General features: G+C 44.2%; 1 protein-coding gene across 1 annotated transcript in view; it reads right to left on the bottom strand.

Annotated features, from left to right (window-relative positions):
- LOC139379662 (oxysterol-binding protein-related protein 8-like) overlaps window positions 1-19,624 on the bottom strand; it is a 126,754-nt gene that overhangs the window by 67,446 nt on the left and 39,684 nt on the right. Inside the window, exons 2-4 of the mRNA XM_071122485.1 lie at window positions 8,567-8,603; window positions 2,835-2,935; window positions 2,516-2,702 (exon numbers count right to left, since the gene is read on the bottom strand). Coding sequence (XP_070978586.1) covers window positions 2,516-2,702; window positions 2,835-2,935; window positions 8,567-8,603 — 325 coding nt within the window. The remainder of the gene's footprint in view (window positions 1-2,515; window positions 2,703-2,834; window positions 2,936-8,566; window positions 8,604-19,624) is intronic.

Genomic DNA, 19,624 nt, shown 5'->3' with positions numbered 1-19,624 from the left:
GAGAGAGGAGATAGAGACAGTTAAAGAGAGAGTGTCTGGAAAGCAGATTTGTATTACCATGAGAGTCAACATGGTGGGTCTGGGTCTATTTTAGTGTAACAGTGCCAGGGCAGGGAGAAAGGCCTTGCTTAGTAGGCTGTCCATGTACAGACTGTCTCTCCCTGTAGCCAGGCAGAGACTGAGGCAGACTGCATGAACAAGCTCAGCATTTAGCTGTCCCTTATCAGCAGAGGGAATCTAGCCTCATACAATATCATACAATGTGTTTATTGCATTATTGCGGTCTATAGAATATCTAAGCTTTGATTACCCAGGTCTGTACTATTCAGAATAAATATCAGTTTTGTGTAGGATCCAAATAACATTATTATTTGGTTATATCCAACTAGTGAGGTCATGAGACAAACACATGCCGACAACATGCAAGTTGGCGGACAATCAACCGGTCAAGAGAAGCTGAAATGGAATGCATCTTGATCCACACAACATTGTTCGAGACCAATACAAAATCATTTCCAATCCTGATCCACACAGCACTGTTTGAGACCAATACAGCATAATTTCTCTCACAATACAACACTGTTTGAGACAATACAGCATCATTTCTACAGCATCATTTCTCTCACAATACAGCACTGTTTGAGACTACAGTTTGAGACCAATACAGCATCATTTCTCTCACAATACAACACTGTTTGAGACCAATACAGCATACAGTTTGAGACCAATACATCATTTTTCCCTCACTATACAACACTGTTTGAGACACAATCATTTCCCTCACTATACAACACTGTTTGAGACCAATACAGCATAATTTCCCTCATAATACAGCACTGTTTGCAGCATAATTTCTCTCACAATATTAAGGCTACTTGAGGCAGTGGGGGTTACCATGGAAACCTGGACCAGGGCTTAAGAGTTCCGATGGTTTCAGAGTTTAACCTATCTGAACCATATTCTTCTCACAGAGAACGTTTGTTGTGGAACTAGGATAGGAATTCACATCCCCTCTTTCACGTAAATAGGAACACTTGGCAGAATCTAAAGAGGGGAGGGACTTTTTGGCCTTTAAAGCCCCAATCAGGAGTTTATGTTTCAGCCTGACGGCAGCCCCACCAGGGACAGACAGTCCACGAGCACAGCATAATAGTTGAAACTTACTTTGAAGCCACATGGCTTGAAGCCACATGGCTTGTTTCCAAAGACAACAAAATGAAACACATAAACAGTGGAGCAACGGTACCTTTAATGCAGGGTTCTGATATAATGAGACGGCTGTACGAAGGTCAAAAGGCATTTCTAAGTTCCATTCTTCAAGAATCAACAGTTGGAATGGCCATTGAACAGCAGGAAATATTCAAAATTGTGAGACCTTAAGAAGAACACCATGATTATCTCTACTGATGCCTCTGAATAAACGATATCCGAGAATGCAATATGAGAGAGTTAATGGCTGCGTCCCATTTAGTGCACTACTATGGCACTAAATAGAGAAATAGGGTGCCATTTGAGATGGATCCAATGTGGTGTCATGATAGACGGAGGGGGTAGTGACGTTGGACCAGTAACAGACTGGTAAATGTCACGCCGGCCGTCACAAGTGTTCACCACCTGCCTGTTCACACTGAATGAAGGATACAGATCACCGGCATTGTTGCCTCCCAGCCTTTCATCCTTATTGGATTCTCTGCCCTTTGGGACGGCATTAACTGTGAAGTGCTTACTTGTGAAGCGCTCGGCCTACATTCTGATATTCAGAAGAGCAAACCAGCAACAACCACAACTGAGACACAGACACTAGGAAAATAACACTGGATGTATTGGCTTAGAGTTAGCTAATAAAAGTCATTTCTGTCATTTACCAGCCTACATCTCAGAGCTGTATAGAGGCCTAGGTACTATCAATATCAATGCAACCATCTGCCCTTCATATACTCAAGGCAGGGTTTTTTTTATTATTATGGTTCTATCCCAGAATTATTTCCTTCTGTGCAACGACTGGTTACCCAGTTGTATAAGTCCCCCCAACCGCACCACTCAGGTCTCTTTTGAGAGAAGTGTTGCTTGTTCTGATAGAATGCAGACACATGATTTGAAGGTGCTCTAGAATGAGGAGAGAAAAATATTTGTCTTTCCTTTTAGCTTCTGCTCCCCCTGGTGGTAGATAATGGAACATTCCAGAAGGAAAGTACTGTCGTGTATAGGACGAACCATTTTTGACATTTGGAGGGTAAAAACCTTCCAAAACCACCTTAAAACACTCCCATGCCTTGTCATATACAAGTCTCAAATAGAAACATCAGATCCTTTTGCTTAGAGCATTGGTAACCTCTGGGCTTCCCCTGGTATCTGCTTCAACCCTGAAGGTTGCATGGAGCCTAGCAGAGCCCATCAACCTCCAGAGGACACCGTGGTTCAGGAATATTGAGGTTGGTACAGAGGTTGAGAGATACCTGACCCTGGGTCTGTGCTTAGAGGGCAAAGTGTCCCTGGAAGAAGAAGGTGGTCTTACCATGGGTGTAGCTGAGCCCCGGGCTGAGGGAAGAGGGGCTGGCGAGGTGATCTCTGCTGGGGGTGTGGAGGCTCCCATCCTTCTCCTTCTTCTCCTCTCTGTCCTTCTCCTTCTTCTCCTCTCTGTCCTTCTCCTCCCTCTTCTCTCGCTCCTTCTCCTCCCTCTTCTCTCGCTCCTTCTCCTTCTCCTCCCTCTTCTCGCGCTCCTTCTCCTCCCTCTTCTCGCGCTCCTTCTCCTCCCTCTTCTCTCGCTCCTTCTCCTCCCTCTTCTCTCGCTCCTTCTCCTCCCTCTTCTCTCGCTCCTTCTCCTCCCTCTTCTCTCGCTCCTTCTCCTCCCTCTTCTCTCGCTCCTTCCCCTGGCTTCGCTGGCTCATTCTCCCTGGGGTCAACAGGACGGGGTCATCACTGGGAATTAAGCCAGCTGGAGGAGAGCGAAAGCGAGAAAGAGAGAGAGAGAAAGAGAGAGAGGGAGAAAAGGGAAAGAGAGAGAGAGATGGGGAGAAAAGGGAAAGAGAGAGAGAGGGGGAGAAAAGGGAGAGAGTGTGAGTGGGAGAAAAGGGAAAGAGAAGAGAGTGAGGGGGAGAAAAGGGAAAGAAGAGAGTGAGGGGGAGAAAAGGGAAAGAGAGAGAGAGGGGGAGAAAAGGGAGAGAGTGTGAGTGGGAGAAAAGGGAAAGAGAAGAGAGTGAGGGGGAGAAAAGGGAAAGAAGAGAGTGAGGGGGAGAAAAGGGAAAGAGTGTGAGAGGGAGAAAAGGGAAAGAGAAGAGAGTGAGGGGGAGAAAAGGGAGAGAGTGTGAGAGGGAGAAAAGGGAAAGAGAGAGAGAGGGGGAGAAAAGGGAAAGAGAAGAGAGTGAGGGGGAGAAAAGGGAAAGAGAAGAGAGTGAGGGGGAGAAAAGGGAAAGAGAAGAGAGTGAGGGGGAGAAAAGGGAAAGAAGAGAGTGAGGGGGAGAAAAGGGAGAGAGTGTGAGAGGGAGAAAAGGGAAAGAGAGAGAGAGGGGGAGAAAAGGGAGAGAGTGTGAGTGGGAGAAAAGGGAAAGAGAAGAGAGTGAGGGGGAGAAAAGGGAAAGAAGAGAGTGAGGGGGAGAAAATGGAAAGAGTGTGAGAGGGAGAAAAGGGAAAGAGAAGAGAGTGAGGGGGAGAAAAGGGAGAGAGTGTGAGAGGGAGAAAAGGGAAAGAGAGAGAGAGGGGGAGAAAAGGGAAAGAGAAGAGAGTGAGGGGGAGAAAAGGGAAAGAGAAGAGAGTGAGGGGGAGAAAAGGGAAAGAGAAGAGAGTGAGGGGGAGAAAAGGGAAAGAAGAGAGTGAGTGGGAGAAAAGGGAAAGAGAAGAGAGTGAGGGGGAGAAAAGGGAAAGAAGAGAGTGAGGGGGAGAAAAGGGAAAGAGTGTGAGAGGGAGAAAAGGGAAAGAGAAGAGAGTGAGGGGGAGAAAAGGGAAAGAGAAGAGAGTGAGGGGGAGAAAAGGGAAAGAGAGAGAGTGAGGGGGAGAAAAGGGAAAGAAGAGAGTGAGGGGGAGAAAAGGGAAAGAGAGAGAGTGAGGGGGAGAAAAGGGAAAGAAGAGAGTGAGGGGGAGAAAAGGGAAAGAAGAGAGTGAGGGGGAGAAAAGGGAGAGAGTGTGAGAGGGAGAAAAGGGAAAGAGAGAGAGAGGGGGAGAAAAGGGAAAGAGAAGAGAGTGAGGGGGAGAAAAGGGAAAGAGAAGAGAGTGAGGGGGAGAAAAGGGAAAGAGAAGAGAGTGAGGGGGAGAAAAGGGAAAGAAGAGAGTGAGTGGGAGAAAAGGGAAAGAGAAGAGAGTGAGGGGGAGAAAAGGGAAAGAAGAGAGTGAGGGGGAGAAAAGGGAAAGAGTGTGAGAGGGAGAAAATGGAAAGAGAAGAGAGTGAGGGGGAGAAAAGGGAGAGTGTGAGAGGGAGAAAAGGGAAAGAGAGAGAGAGGGGGAGAAAAGGGAAAGAGAAGAGAGTGAGGGGGAGAAAAGGGAAAGAGAAGAGAGTGAGGGGGAGAAAAGGGAAAGAGAAGAGAGTGAGGGGGAGAAAAGGGAAAGAAGAGAGTGAGGGGGAGAAAAGGGAAAGAGAAGAGAGTGAGGGGGAGAAAAGGGAAAGAAGAGAGTGAGGGGGAGAAAAGGGAAAGAAGAGAGTGAGGGGGAGAAAAGGGAGAGAGTGTGAGAGGGAGAAAAGGGAAAGAGAAGAGAGTGAGGCGGAGAAAAGGGAAAGAAGAGAGTGAGGGGGAGAAAAGGGAGAGTGTGAGAGGGAAGAAAAGGGAAAGAGAAGAGAGTGAGGGGGAGAAAAGGGAAAGAGAGAGAGTGAGGGGGAGAAAAGGGAAAGAGAGAGAGAGGGGGAGAAAAGGGAAAGAGAAGAGAGTGAGGGGGAGAAAAGGGAAAGAGAAGAGAGTGAGGGGGAGAAAAGGGAGAGAGAGATATTAATTTGTATCTGCTGACCAACAGGCTGAGCAGCAGGGGTTCTCCTCCCCCACTGGTGATGACAGATGATGACGACACGGTGCCCTCTAGTGGCACGGCTGCAAAGTTTCCATCTAACGAGGAGTAGGGTGAAGTTGCACCTAGAGTTGCATTTTCCCCACTAACGGTTAAGGTTAGGATTGGGGGAGGGTAAGCTGATCCTAGATCTGTACCTAGTGGAAACGTCACCCTGCAGCGTTATAACATATTAATGCAGAGAATATCTCAGTAAAGTACGAACACTTCTTAACTCTATGGCAAAGGGTTAACGAGATTTGGTTTAGTGTATGTGAAGCACACACAGCATAATTAATGAATAACATCCTAGGTAGAGAACACATTGTGCCTAGTAGCGCTCTTAAAAGGAAAATGCACAGAGAAACCATCTAGTAGCGCTCTTAAAGGGAACATGCACAGAGAAACCATCTAGTAGCGCTCTTAAAGGGAAAATGCACAGAGAAACCATCTAGTAGCGCTCTTAAAGGGAAAATGCACAGAGAAACTATCGAGTAGCGCTCTTAAAGGGAAAATGCACAGAGAAACCATCTAGTAGCGCTCTTAAAGGGAAAATGCACAGAGAAACCATCTAGTAGCGCTCTTAAAGGGAAAATGCACAGAGAAACTATCGAGTAGCGCTCTTAAAGGGAAAATGCACAGAGAAACCATCTAGTAGCGCTCTTAAAGGGAAACCCCACAGAGAAACTATCGAGTAGCGCTCTTAAAGGGAAAATGCACAGAGAAACCATCGAGTAGCGCTCTTAAAGGGAAAACCCACAGAGAAACTATCGAGTAGCGCTCTTAAAGGAAAAACGCACAGAGAAACTATCGAGTAGCGCACTTAAAGGGAAAATCCACAGAGAAACCATCTAGTAGCGCTCTTAAAGGGAAAATGCACTCTAAGGTTTCCAGTGAGTCTTAGTACAGCAGTCTACTGTTACAGTGAAGCAGTCCACTGTTACAGTGAAGCAGTCCACTGTTACAGTGAAGCAGTCCACTGTTACAGTGAAGCAGTCTACTGTTACAGTCCACTAGTCAATAAGGTTTACAGTGAGTCTTAGTACAGCAGGCTACTGTTACAGTGAAGCAGGCTACTGTTACAGTGAAGCTGTCTACTGTTACAGTCCACTAGTCAATAAGGTTTCCAGTGAGTCTTTGTACAGCAGTCCACTGTTACAGTGAAGCAGTCCACTGTTACAGTGAAGCAGTCCACTGTTACAGTGAAGCAGTCCACTGTTACAGTGAAGCAGTCTACTGTTACAGTGAAGCAGTCTACTGTTACAGTCCACTAGTCAATAAGGTTTACAGTGAGTCTTAGTACAGCAGTCCACTGTTACAGTGAAGCAGTCCACTGTTACAGTGAAGCAGTCTACTGTTACAGTGAAGCAGTCTACTGTTACAGTCCACTAGTCAATAAGGTTTACAGTGAGTCTTAGTACAGCAGTCCACTGTTACAGTGAAGCAGGCTACTGTTACAGTGAAGCAGTCTACTGTTACAGTCTACTAGTCAATAAGGTTTCCAGTGAGTCTTAGTACAGCAGTCTACTGTTACAGTGAAGCAGTCTACTGTTACAGTGAAGCAGTCTACTGTTACAGTCCACTAGTCAATAAGGTTTCCAGTGAGTCTTTGGACAGCAGTCCACTGTTACAGTGAAGCAGTCCACTGTTACAGTGAAGCAGTCCACTGTTACAGTGAAGCAGTCCACTGTTACAGTGAAGCAGTCCACTGTTACAGTGAAGCAGTCCACTGTTACAGTGAAGCAGTCTACTGTTACAGTCCACCAGTCAATAAGGTTTACAGTGAGTCTTAGTACAGCAGTCCACTGTTACAGTGAAGCAGGCTACTGTTACAGTGAAGCAGTCTACTGTTACAGTCTACTAGTCAATAAGGTTTCCAGTGAGTCTTAGTACAGCAGTCTACTGTTACAGTGAAGCAGTCTACTGTTACAGTGAAGCAGTCTACTGTTACAGTGAAGCAGTCTACTGTTACAGTCCACTAGTCAATAAGGTTTCCAGTGAGTCTTTGGACAGCAGTCCACTGTTACAGTGAAGCAGTCCACTGTTACAGTGAAGCAGTCTACTGTTACAGTCTACTAGTCAATAAGGTTTCCAGTGAGTCTTAGTACAGCAGTCTACTGTTACAGTGAAGCAGTCTACTGTTACAGTGAAGCAGTCTACTGTTACAGTGAAGCAGTCTACTGTTACAGTCCACTAGTCAATAAGGTTTCCAGTGAGTCTTTGGACAGCAGTCCACTGTTACAGTGAAGCAGTCCACTGTTACAGTGAAGCAGTCCACTGTTACAGTGAAGCAGTCCACTGTTACAGTGAAGCAGTCCACTGTTACAGTGAAGCAGTCCACTGTTACAGTCCACCAGTCAATAAGGTTTCCAGTGAGTCTTAGTACAGCAGGCTACTGTTACAGTGAAGCAGTCTACTGTTACAGTGAAGCAGTCCACTGTTACAGTGAAGCAGTCTACTGTTACAGTGAAGCAGTCTACTGTTACAGTCCAGTCAATAAGGTTTCCAGTGAGTCTTAGTACAGCAGTCTACTGTTACAGTGCACCAGTCGGCAGGATGTTCTCGAGCAGCTAGATGTTCTTTACCATTCGGCCATCAGATTTGCCACCATTGCTCTTTATAGGACACATCACCTCACTCTCGACTCCTCTGTAAACTGCTCATCTCTGTATACCCGTTGCTATGGCACCCCTAGGAAACTCAACGCCTAGGAAACTCAACGCCACCCCTAGCAAACTCAACGCCATCCCTAAGAAAGTCAACGCCATCCCTAAGAAAATCAACGCCATGCCTAAGAAAGTGAACGCCATCCCTAAGAAATTCAACGCCATCACTAAGAAAGTCAACACCATCCCTAAGAAAGTCAACGCCATCCCTAAGAAAGTCAACGCCATCCCTAAGAAAGTCAACGCCATCCCTAAGAAAGTCAACGCCATCCCTAAGAGAGTCAACGCCATCCCTAAGAGAGTCAACGCCATCCCTAAGAAAGTCAACGCCATCCCTAAGAAAGTCAACGCCATCCCTAAGAAAGTCAACGCCATCACTAAGAAAGTCAACGCCATCACTAAGAAAGTCAACGCCATCCCTAAGAAAGTCAACGCCATCCCTAAGAAAGTCAACGCCATCACTAAGAAAGTCAGACATACGAGACACAGCCAGCCGTAGGCCTAGATAGTGAACTCAACAACTGTAAGTGACATTTCAGTGAGTCAGTGACTATTGGAAATATTGTGGCTCACCAAAACATGGTACTGTAGAACCATAAAGTCAGTGTGCAACTAGATCAGCACTGTTCAGCCATACATGTGATGAACAATGTCATAGTTACAGACAACTTTCACCCACTCCAAACTTTTGGCCTAGCCAGAGAAATCCTTTCCTATAACTTGGAATTCATGACATTCGTTTAAGGTAAACACAAACTACTGGCTACTGTAACACGACCTTTCAATGCATCCCTGTCCTGTTGAGGTGTTGAGTTGGAGGACGTGAGCCTGTTGCCCCCCGTGAGCCCTCTCACCCCTGCCTCACCTCTGCCTCACCCCGCCTCTCCCGCCTCCTCACCCCTTCCTGTCCCTTTCAAAGGTCAGTGGCTTACCTGATGTGGTGGGGTGTTCTCTGATCTCTGCATGGAGCTGGTATGGAGAAGGGTGGGGACAGGTAGACAGAGATGGGGGAGAGAGAGAGATGGGGAGTGAGATGGGGAGTGAGAGTTGGGTGAGATTGAGAGATGGGGAGCGAGAGAGAGAGATGGGTGAGAGCGAGAGTTGGGAGAGATTGAGAGATGGGGAGCGAGAGAGAGATGGGGAGCGAGAGAGAGATGGGGAGCGAGAGAGAGATGGGGAGCGAGAGAGAGAGATGGGGAGCGAGAGAGAGAGATGACAGAAAGAGGGGGAAAGGGGAGGGGGTAGGGAGTCCATCCAGGTAGTCAAGGGGTCAAGGTGACCAGAGTGATGTTGGTCAGTTTGTGTGCAGCAGTGGTGGTGGTGAAGGACACAGCAGCAGAAACAGAGGATGATGAAAAAGAAGAAGACAAGACAAAAAAGGAGAACAGACGTTAGTAAAAAAAAATAAAACCACAACAGCCTACTGACAACAGACCACAACACCCTACTGACAACAGACCACAACACCCTACTGACAACACCCTACTGACAACAGACCACAACACCCTACTGACAACACCCCACTGACAACAGACCACAACACCCTACTGACAACAGACCACAACACCCTACTGACAACAGACCACAACACCATACCGACAACATACAACAACACCACACTGACAACACCCTACTGACAACAGACCACAACACCCTACTGACAACAGACCACAACACCACACTGACAACACTATGCAGATCACAACACCACACTGACAACACTATGCAGATCACAACACCATACTGACAACAGACCATAACACCATACTGACAACAGATAACAACACCACACTGACAACACTATGCAGATCACAACACCATACTGACAACAGATCACAACACCACACTGACAACAGACCACAACACCATACTGACAACAGATAACAACACCACACTGACAACACCCTACTGACAACAGACCACAACACCCTACTGACAACAGACCACAACACCACACTGACAACACTATGCAGATCACAACACCACACTGACAACACTATGCAGATCACAACACCATACTGACAACAGACCATAACACCATACTGACAACAGATAACAACACCACACTGACAACACTATGCAGATCACAACACCATACTGACAACAGATCACAACACCATACTGACAACACTATGCAGATCACAACACCATACTGACAACAGATCACAACACCACACTGACAACAGACCACAACACCACACTGACAACAGATCACAACACCATACTGACAACAGACCACAACACCATACTGACAACAGACCACAACACCATACTGACAACAGATCACAACACCATACTGACAACACTATGCAGATCACAACACCATATTGACAACAGACCACAACACCACACTGACAGCAGATCACAACACCCCACTGACAGCAGATTACAACACCACACTGACAACAGATCACAACACCATACTGACAACAGACCACAACACCATACTGACAACAGACCACAACACCATACTGACAACAGACCACAACACCATACTGACAACACCATACTGACAACAGACCACAACACCATACTGACAACAGACCACAACACCATACTGACAACAGACCACAACACCATACTGACAACAGACCACAACACTATACTGACAACAGACCACAACACCATACTGACAACACCATACTGACAACAGACCACAACACCATACTGACAACAGACCACAACACCATACTGACAACACCATACTGACAACAGACCACAACACCATACTGACAACAGACCACAACACCATACTGACAACAGATCACAACACCATACTGACAACAGACCACAACACCATACTGACAACAGACCACAACACCATACTGACAACAGACCACAACACCATACTGACAACAGATCACAACACCATACTGACAACAGACCACAACACCATACTGACAACAGACCACAACACCATACTGACAACAGACCACAACACCATACTGACAACAGACCACAACACCATACTGACAACACCATACTGACAACAGACCACAACACCATACTGACAACAGACCACAACACCATACTGACAACAGACCACAACACCATACTGACAACAGATCACAACACCATACTGACAACAGACCACAACACCATACTGACAACACCATACTGACAACAGACCACAACACCATACTGACAACAGACCACAACACCATACTGACAACATCATACTGACAACAGACCACAACACCATACTGACAACAGACCACAACACCATACTGACAACAGATCACAACACCATACTGACAACAGACCACAACACCATACTGACAACAGACCACAACACCATACTGACAACAGACCACAACACCATACTGACAACAGATCACAACACCATACTGACAACAGACCACAACACCATACTGACAACAGACCACGACACCATACTGACAACAGACCACAACACCATACTGACAACAGACCACAACACCATACTGACAACACCATACTGACAACAGACCACAACACCATACTGACAACAGACCACAACACCATACTGACAACAGACCACAACACCATACTGACAACAGACCACAACACCATACTGACAACAGACCACAACACCATACTGACAACAGACCACAACACCATACTGACAACAGACCACAACACCATACTGACAACAGACCACAACACCATACTGACAACAGACCACAACACCATACTGACAACAGACCACAACACCATACTGACAACAGACCACAACACCATACTGACAACAGATCACAACACCATACTGACAACAGACCACAACACCATACTGACAACAGACCACAACACCATACTGACAACAGACCACAACACCATACTGACAACAGATCACAACACCATACTGACAACAGACCACAACACCATACTGACAACAGACCACAACACCATACTGACAACAGACCACAACACCATACTGACAACAGACCACAACACCATACTGACAACACCATACTGACAACAGACCACAACACCATACTGACAACAGACCACAACACCATACTGACAACAGACCACAACACCATACTGACAACAGATCACAACACCATACTGACAACAGACCACAACACCATACTGACAACACCATACTGACAACAGACCACAACACCATACTGACAACATCATACTGACAACAGACCACAACACCATACTGACAACAGACCACAACACCATACTGACAACAGATCACAACACCATACTGACAACAGACCACAACACCATACTGACAACAGACCACAACACCATACTGACAACAGACCACAACACCATACTGACAACAGACCACAACACCATACTGACAACAGACCACAACACCATACTGACAACAGACCACAACACCATACTGACAACAGACCACAACACCATACTGACAACACCATACTGACAACAGACCACAACACCATACTGACAACAGACCACAACACCATACTGACAACAGACCACAACACCATACTGACAACAGATCACAACACCATACTGACAACACCATACTGACAACAGACCACAACACCATACTGACAACACCATACTGACAACAGATCACAATACCATACTGACAAAAGCATGGTGACTGAATGGATGAGGAGGAGTCTGCTCAGGTCACCAGAAGGGGTGGGGTAACATAACACCATACTGACAACAGACCACAACACCATACTGACAACAGACCACAACACCATACTGACAACACCATACTGACAACAGATCACAATACCATACTGACAAAAGCATGGTGACTGAATGGATGAGGAGGAGTCTGCTCAGGTCACCAGAAGGGGTGGGGTAACATAACACCATACTGACAACAGACCACAACACCATACTGACAACACCATACTGACAACAGATCACAACACCATACTGACAACACCATACTGACAACAGACCACAACACCATACTGACAACACCATACTGACAAAAGATCACAATACCATACTGACAACAGCATGGTGACTGAATGGATGAGGAGGAGTCTGCTCAGGTCACCAGAAGGGGTGGGGTAACATAACACCATACTGACAACAGATCACAATACCATACTGACAACAGCATGGTGACTGAATGGATGAGGAGGAGTCTGCTCAGGTCACCAGAAGGGGTGGGGTAACATAACACCATACTGACAACAGATCACAATACCATACTGACAACAGCATGGTGACTGAATGGATGAGGAGGAGTCTGCTCAGGTCACCAGAAGGGGTGGGGTAACAGAACACCCAGTGACATATTAACACATGCACGCACACACACCAGTGGCGCCACAGACACACACCATGACGCCGACCACACACACACACCAGTGACGCCGAGCACACACACCAGCGCTGGATGGATTAGCAGAGATTACAGGAGTACCAGGGATGAGGAGGGATCATCCAGAGACAACACACAGCACTGGGTGGGCGGGTTGGGCGTGTCTCCTGTCGCCCCCATCCCTGCCAGTCAAGAGAACAAATAGCAACTGGTGCATTCCATTGGCTCTGGCCTCAGGGAGAGGCCACAGCTGTGCTGTAATAGGTTGAGAGTATGTACACTGAGGCTGTGTCCCTAATGGCATCCCATTACCATTATAGAGCACTATTGTTGACCAGGACCCATACAAGGAGAGCTGATTAGAGAAAGGTGAGGGGTGGCTCTGCTTTGATTAATAAAGCTTTAGAGGCAAGCGGCCTTAGATTGGGATTTTTAATTCAATCAAAACTGACTGAGTGGTGAGTACATTGTCTTTGATACATGATCAGTCAGTCCCATCAACTACCTGTTTAGTGATAAAGCACAAGGCCAGCTAAGAGGAGTTAAAAATACGTCTTGTGGTTAACGATAGTGTTATAGAGAGGAGTGATGGATGATACAGTTATAGAGAGGAGTGATGGATGATACAGTTATAGAGGAGTGATGGATGATACAGTTATAGAGAGAAGTGATGGATGATACAGTTATAGAGAGGAGTGATGGATGATACAGTTATAGAGAGGGGTGATGGATGATACATTTAGAGAGAGGAGTGATGGATGGTACAGTTAGAGAGGAGTGATGGATGATACAGTTATAGAGAGGGGTGATGGATGATACAGTTAGAAGGGTGATGGATGATACAGTTAGAGGGAGGAGTGATGGATGATACAGTTAGAGGGAGGAGAGATGGATGATACAGTTATAGAGAGGGGTGATGGATGATACATTTAGAGAGAGGAGTGATGGATGATACAGTTATAGAGAGGGGTGATGGATGATACAGTTAGAGGAGTGATGGATGATACAGTTATAGAGAGGAGTGATGGATGATAGAGTTATAGAGAGGAGTGATGGATGATACAGTTAGAGAGAGGAGTGATGGATGATACAGTTAGAGGAGTGATGGATGATACAGTTATAGAGAGGAGTGATGGATGATACAGTTATAGAGAGGAGTGATGGATGATACAGTTATAGAGAGGAGTGATGGATGATACAGTTATAGAGAGGGGTGATGGATGATACAGTTAGAGAGAGGGGTGATGGATGATACAGTTAGAGAGAGGAGTGATGGATGATACAGTTATAGAGAGGAGTGATGGATGATACAGTTAGAGAGGAGTGATGGATGATACAGTTAGAGGAGTGATGGATGATACAGTTAGAGGAGTGATGGATGATACAGTTATAGAGAGGAGTGATGGATGATACAGTTATAGAGAGGAGTGATGGATGATACAGTTATAGAGAGGAGTGATGGATGATACAGTTATAGAGAGGGGTGATGGATGATACAGTTAGAGAGAGGGGTGATGGATGATACAGTTAGAGAGAGGAGTGATGGATGATACAGTTATAGAGAGGAGTGATGGATGATACAGTTAGAGAGGAGTGATGGATGATACAGTTATAGAGAGGGGTGATGGATGATACAGTTAGAGAGAGGAGTGATGGATGATACAGTTATAGAGAGGAGTGATGGATGATTAATTTAGAGAGAGGGGTGATGGATGATTAATTTAGAAAGAGGAGTGATGGATGATACAGTTATAGAGAGGAGTGATGGATGATTCATTTAGAGAGAGGGGTGATGGATGATACAGTTATAGAGAGGAGTGATGGATGATACAGTTATAGAGAGGAGTGATGGATGATACAGTTATAGAGAGGAGTGATGGATGATACAGTTATAGAGAGGGGTGATGGATGATACAGTTAGAGAGAGGGGTGATGGATGATACAGTTAGAGAGAGGAGTGATGGATGATACAGTTAGAGAGAGGAGTGATGGATGATACAGTTATAGAGAGGAGTGATGGATGATACAGTTAGAGAGGGGTGATGGATGATACAGTTATAGAGAGGAGTGATGGATGATACAGTTATAGAGAGGGGTGATGGATGATACAGTTATAGAGAGGGGTGATGGATGATACAGTTATAGAGAGTGGTGATGGATGATACAGTTAGAGAGAGGAGTGATGGATGATACAGTTAGAGAGAGGAGTGATGGATGATTAATTTAGAGAGAGGAGTGATGGATGATTAATTTAGAGAGAGGAGTGATGGATGATACATTTAGAGAGAGGGGTGATGGATGATACATTTAGAGGAGTGATGGATGATACAGTTATAGAGAGGGGTGATGGATGATACAGTTATAGAGAGGGGTGATGGATGATACAGTTAGAGAGAGGAGTGATGGATGATACAGTTAGAGAGAGGAGTGATGGATGATTAATTTAGAGAGAGGAGTGATGGATGATTAATTTAGAGAGAGGGGTGATGGATAGATCACAGATACACATCTGCTTGCCTTGGCACCTTGTCAAACACTTCCTCTGACCTGTTTTCCAGTTTAAAAAGCCTTTAAGAACTTGGTAAAAAAAAACAGATTTCTCAATATAGACTATCACAGGGGTCTGGGGGAACATCATGACCCGGGTCACGTTTATAAGGCACGAAACAGAAGAAAACAGCCCGAAACAAAGTTTAAATGGGCAGTAGCAACTAAACTTGTCCAATAAGACATTATTCGTTTTTTGTTTTCCGATGCAAAACATTTTGCTACGGGGTTCCCTAATGAACACCATCGTAACTTCCATTCTAATCAGACATGAAATAGGAAATAAGAATTTTCTCTGAACCGACCACATCAGACAATGATCCATACTAAACATGGACAGAACTGTATCAACTGAAACACTTCCCATTCACATAACACTGTTTGGATCAAGTTTATGTCCCAAATGGCACCCTATTCTCTATATAGTGCCCTATTCTCTATATAATTGCTCCAGGGTCACCGTTGAGGATGGCTGACCCTGGCCGTGACCCTACTCTCCAAGGGTGTCTTATACGCAATTCACCCATGAGTATAATACACACTTGTGAAACAGGACAAATATCAGCACCCACCAAATTATTATTATTAGCAGTATTATTATTATTAGTGGTAGTCGTAGTATTATTATTAGCAGTATTATTATTATTATTATTAGTAGTAGTAGTATTACTATTATTAGCAGTATTATTATTAGTGGTAGTAGTAGTATTATTATTAGCAGTATTATTATTATTATTATTATTATTAGTAGTAGTATTACTATTATTAGCAGTATTATTATTAGTGGTAGTAGTAGTATTATTATTAGCAGTATTATTATTATTATTATTAGTAGTAGTAGTATTATTAGCAGTATTATTATTATTAGCAGTATTATTAGTGGTAGAATTATTAGTATTATTATTAGCAGTATTATTATTAGTGGTAGTAGTAGTATTATTATTAGCAGTATTATTTTTAGTGGTAGTAGTAGTATTATTATTAGCAGTATTATTATTATTATTATTAGTAGTAGTAGTATTATTAGCAGTATTATTATTATTAGCAGTATTATTATTATTAGTGGTAGAATTATTAGTATTATTATTAGCAGTATTATTATTAGTATTAGTAGTAGTAGTATTATTAAAATTATTACTAGGGATGCACCCAGAGACTTGTCTTTGGCCACCCTGCCAACAACAATTCACATCCTCTGTCTGAAAAAGGCTAGAGCGGCACTGCAGGGCATACTAATAGTGCCTGCTGCTCTCCCACTGCAGGGCATACTAATGGTGCCTGCTGCTCTCCCACTGCAGGAAATACTAATGGTGCCTGCTGCTCTCCCACTGCAGGACATACTAATGATGCCTGATGCTCTCCCACTGCAGGACATACTAATGGTGCCTTCTGCTCTCCCACTGCAGGGCATACTAATGGTGCCTGCTGCTCTCCCACTGCAGGACATACTAATGGTGCCTGCTGCTCTCCCACTGCAGGGCATACTAATGGTGCCTGCTGCTCTCCCACTGCAGGGCATACTAATGGTGCCTGCTGCTCTCCCACTGCAGGACATAGTAAGGGTGCCTGCTGCTCTCCCACTGCAGGACATAGTAAGGGTGCCTGCTGTTCTCCCACTGCAGGACAGAGTAAGGGTGCCTGCTGCTCTCCCACTGCAAGACAGAGTAAGGGTGCCTGCTGCTCTCCCACTGCAGGACAGAGTAAGGGTGCCTGCTGCTCTCCCACTGCAAGACATAGTAAGGGTGCCTGCTGCTCTCCCACTGCAAGACATAGTCAGGGTGCCTGCTGCTCTCCCACTACAGGACGTAGTCAGGGTGCCTGCTGCTCTCCCCCTACAGGACATAGTAAGGGTGCCTGCTGCTCTCCCCCTGCAGGACATAGTAAGGGTCCTGCTTCTCTCCCCCTACAGAACATAGTAAATAACACCGTGGGCTCTATATAAATAACGCTGTGGGCTCTATATAAATAACGCTGTGGGCTTTATATAAATAATGCTGTGGGCTCTAAAAAAATAATGCTGTGGGCTCTATATAAATAACACTGTGGGATCTATATAAATAATGCTGTGGGCTCTATATAAATAACACTGTGGGCTCTATATAAATAACACTGTGGGCTCTAAATAAATGAGCTCATGGTGTTGCCAATATATTCAGATCCCATATGTACAATACAACAGGCCTGATACTGTCAATGCACTACCGTATATGAGTAATCCACAATAGACCCATTACATCTGTCTAGAATCACACCCCATCTCATTCTGAAGTGAAAGCTTGTTCCTGCCTGATATGATGTGAAAGAGAAAACATGAAAGCCATATTTTCCCAGACACGGTGCCATTTTCTATGTCTGTTTTTCAAGCTTTCATCTGAAGAGGGAGAGGGGGGGTTCAGTGACCGCCAGGGGAGGAAAGAAATGTCATAAATAGTACCGTGTCCAAAACAGCATTCTATTTCATATATAGTGCACTACTTTTGACCAGGATCCATATGGTAGTGCACTATAAGTAGTGCACTATAAAGGGAGCAGCGTGCCTTTTAGGGAAAGTGGGTTAGGATGCGGAACCAAGATTTCCCCTGCAGAGATAAGCAGAATAACAACATTCTGTGCCGACACAGACAGATACCAAATTAAATATTGAATAAAGTCAGGTGTTAACCCTATCAGTCCAGAGATGCCTAATTAAATATTGAATAAAGTCCGTTGTTAACCCTATCAGTCCAGAGATGACAAATTAAATATAGTCAGTCGTTAACCCTATCAGTCCAGAGATGCCTAATTAAATATAGTCAGGTGTTAACCCTATCAGTCCAGAGATGCCTAATTAAATATAGTCAGGTGTTAACCCTATCAGTCCAGAGATGACAAATTAAATATTAAATATAGTCAGGTGTTAACCCTATCAGTGCAGAGATGCCTAATTAAATATAGTCAGGTGTTAACCCTATCAGTCCAGAGATGACAAATTAAATATTAAATATAGTCAGGTGTTAACCCCATCAGTGCAGAGATGCCTAATTAAATATAGTCAGGTGTTAACCCTATCAGTCCAGAGATGCCTAATTAAATATAGTCAGGTGTTAACCCTATCAGTCCAGAGATGACAAATTAAATATTAAATATAGTCAGGTGTTAACCCTATCAGTGCAGAGATGCCTAATTAAATATAGTCAGGTGTTAACCCTATCAGTCCAGAGATGACAAATTAAATATTAAATATAGTCAGGTGTTAACCCTATCAGTCCAGAGATGACAAATTAAATATTAAATATAGTCAGGTGTTAACCCCATCAGTGCAGAGATGCCTAATTAAATATAGTCAGGTGTTAACCCTATCAGTCCAGAGATGCCTAATTAAATATAGTCAGGTGTTAACCCTATCAGTCCAGAGATGACAAATTAAATATTAAATATAGTCAGGTGTTAACCCTATCAGTGCAGAGATGCCTAATTAAATATAGTCAGGTGTTAACCCTATCAGTCCAGAGATGACAAATAAAATATTAAATATAGTCAGGTGTTAACCCTATCAGTCCAGAGATGACAAATTAAATATTAAATATAGTCAGGTGTTAACCCCATCAGTGCAGAGATGCCTAATTAAATATAGTCAGGTGTTAACCCTATCAGTCCAGAGATGCCTAATTAAATATAGTCAGGTGTTAACCCTATCAGTCCAGAGATGACAAATTAAATATTAAATATAGTCAGGTGTTAACCCTATCAGTGCAGAGATGCCTAATTAAATATAGTCAGGTGTTAACCCTATCAGTCCAGAGATGACAAATTAAATATTAAATATAGTCAGGTGTTAACCCTATCAGTCCAGAGATGCCTAATTAAATATTAAATATAGTCAGGTGTTAACCCTATAAGTGCAGAGATGCCTAATTAAATATAGTCAGGTGTTAACCCTATCAGTCCAGAGATGACAAATTAAATATTAAATATAGTCAGGTGTTAACCCTATCAGTCCAGAGATGCCTAATTAAATATAGTCAGGTGTTAACCCTATCAGTCCAGAGATGACAAATTAAATATTAAATATAGTCAGGTGTTAACCCTATCAGTCCAGAGATGCCTAATTAAATATAGGCAGGTGTTAACCCTATCAGTTCAGAGATGACAAATTAAATATTAAATATAGTCAGGTGTTAACCCTATCAGTCCAGAGATGCCTAATTAA

Source organism: Oncorhynchus clarkii, chromosome 21, assembly GCF_045791955.1.
Source record: "Oncorhynchus clarkii lewisi isolate Uvic-CL-2024 chromosome 21, UVic_Ocla_1.0, whole genome shotgun sequence".
NCBI classification, from domain to species: Eukaryota; Metazoa; Chordata; class Actinopteri; order Salmoniformes; family Salmonidae; genus Oncorhynchus; species Oncorhynchus clarkii.
This window is presented reverse-complemented; position numbering and strand designations above follow the sequence as displayed.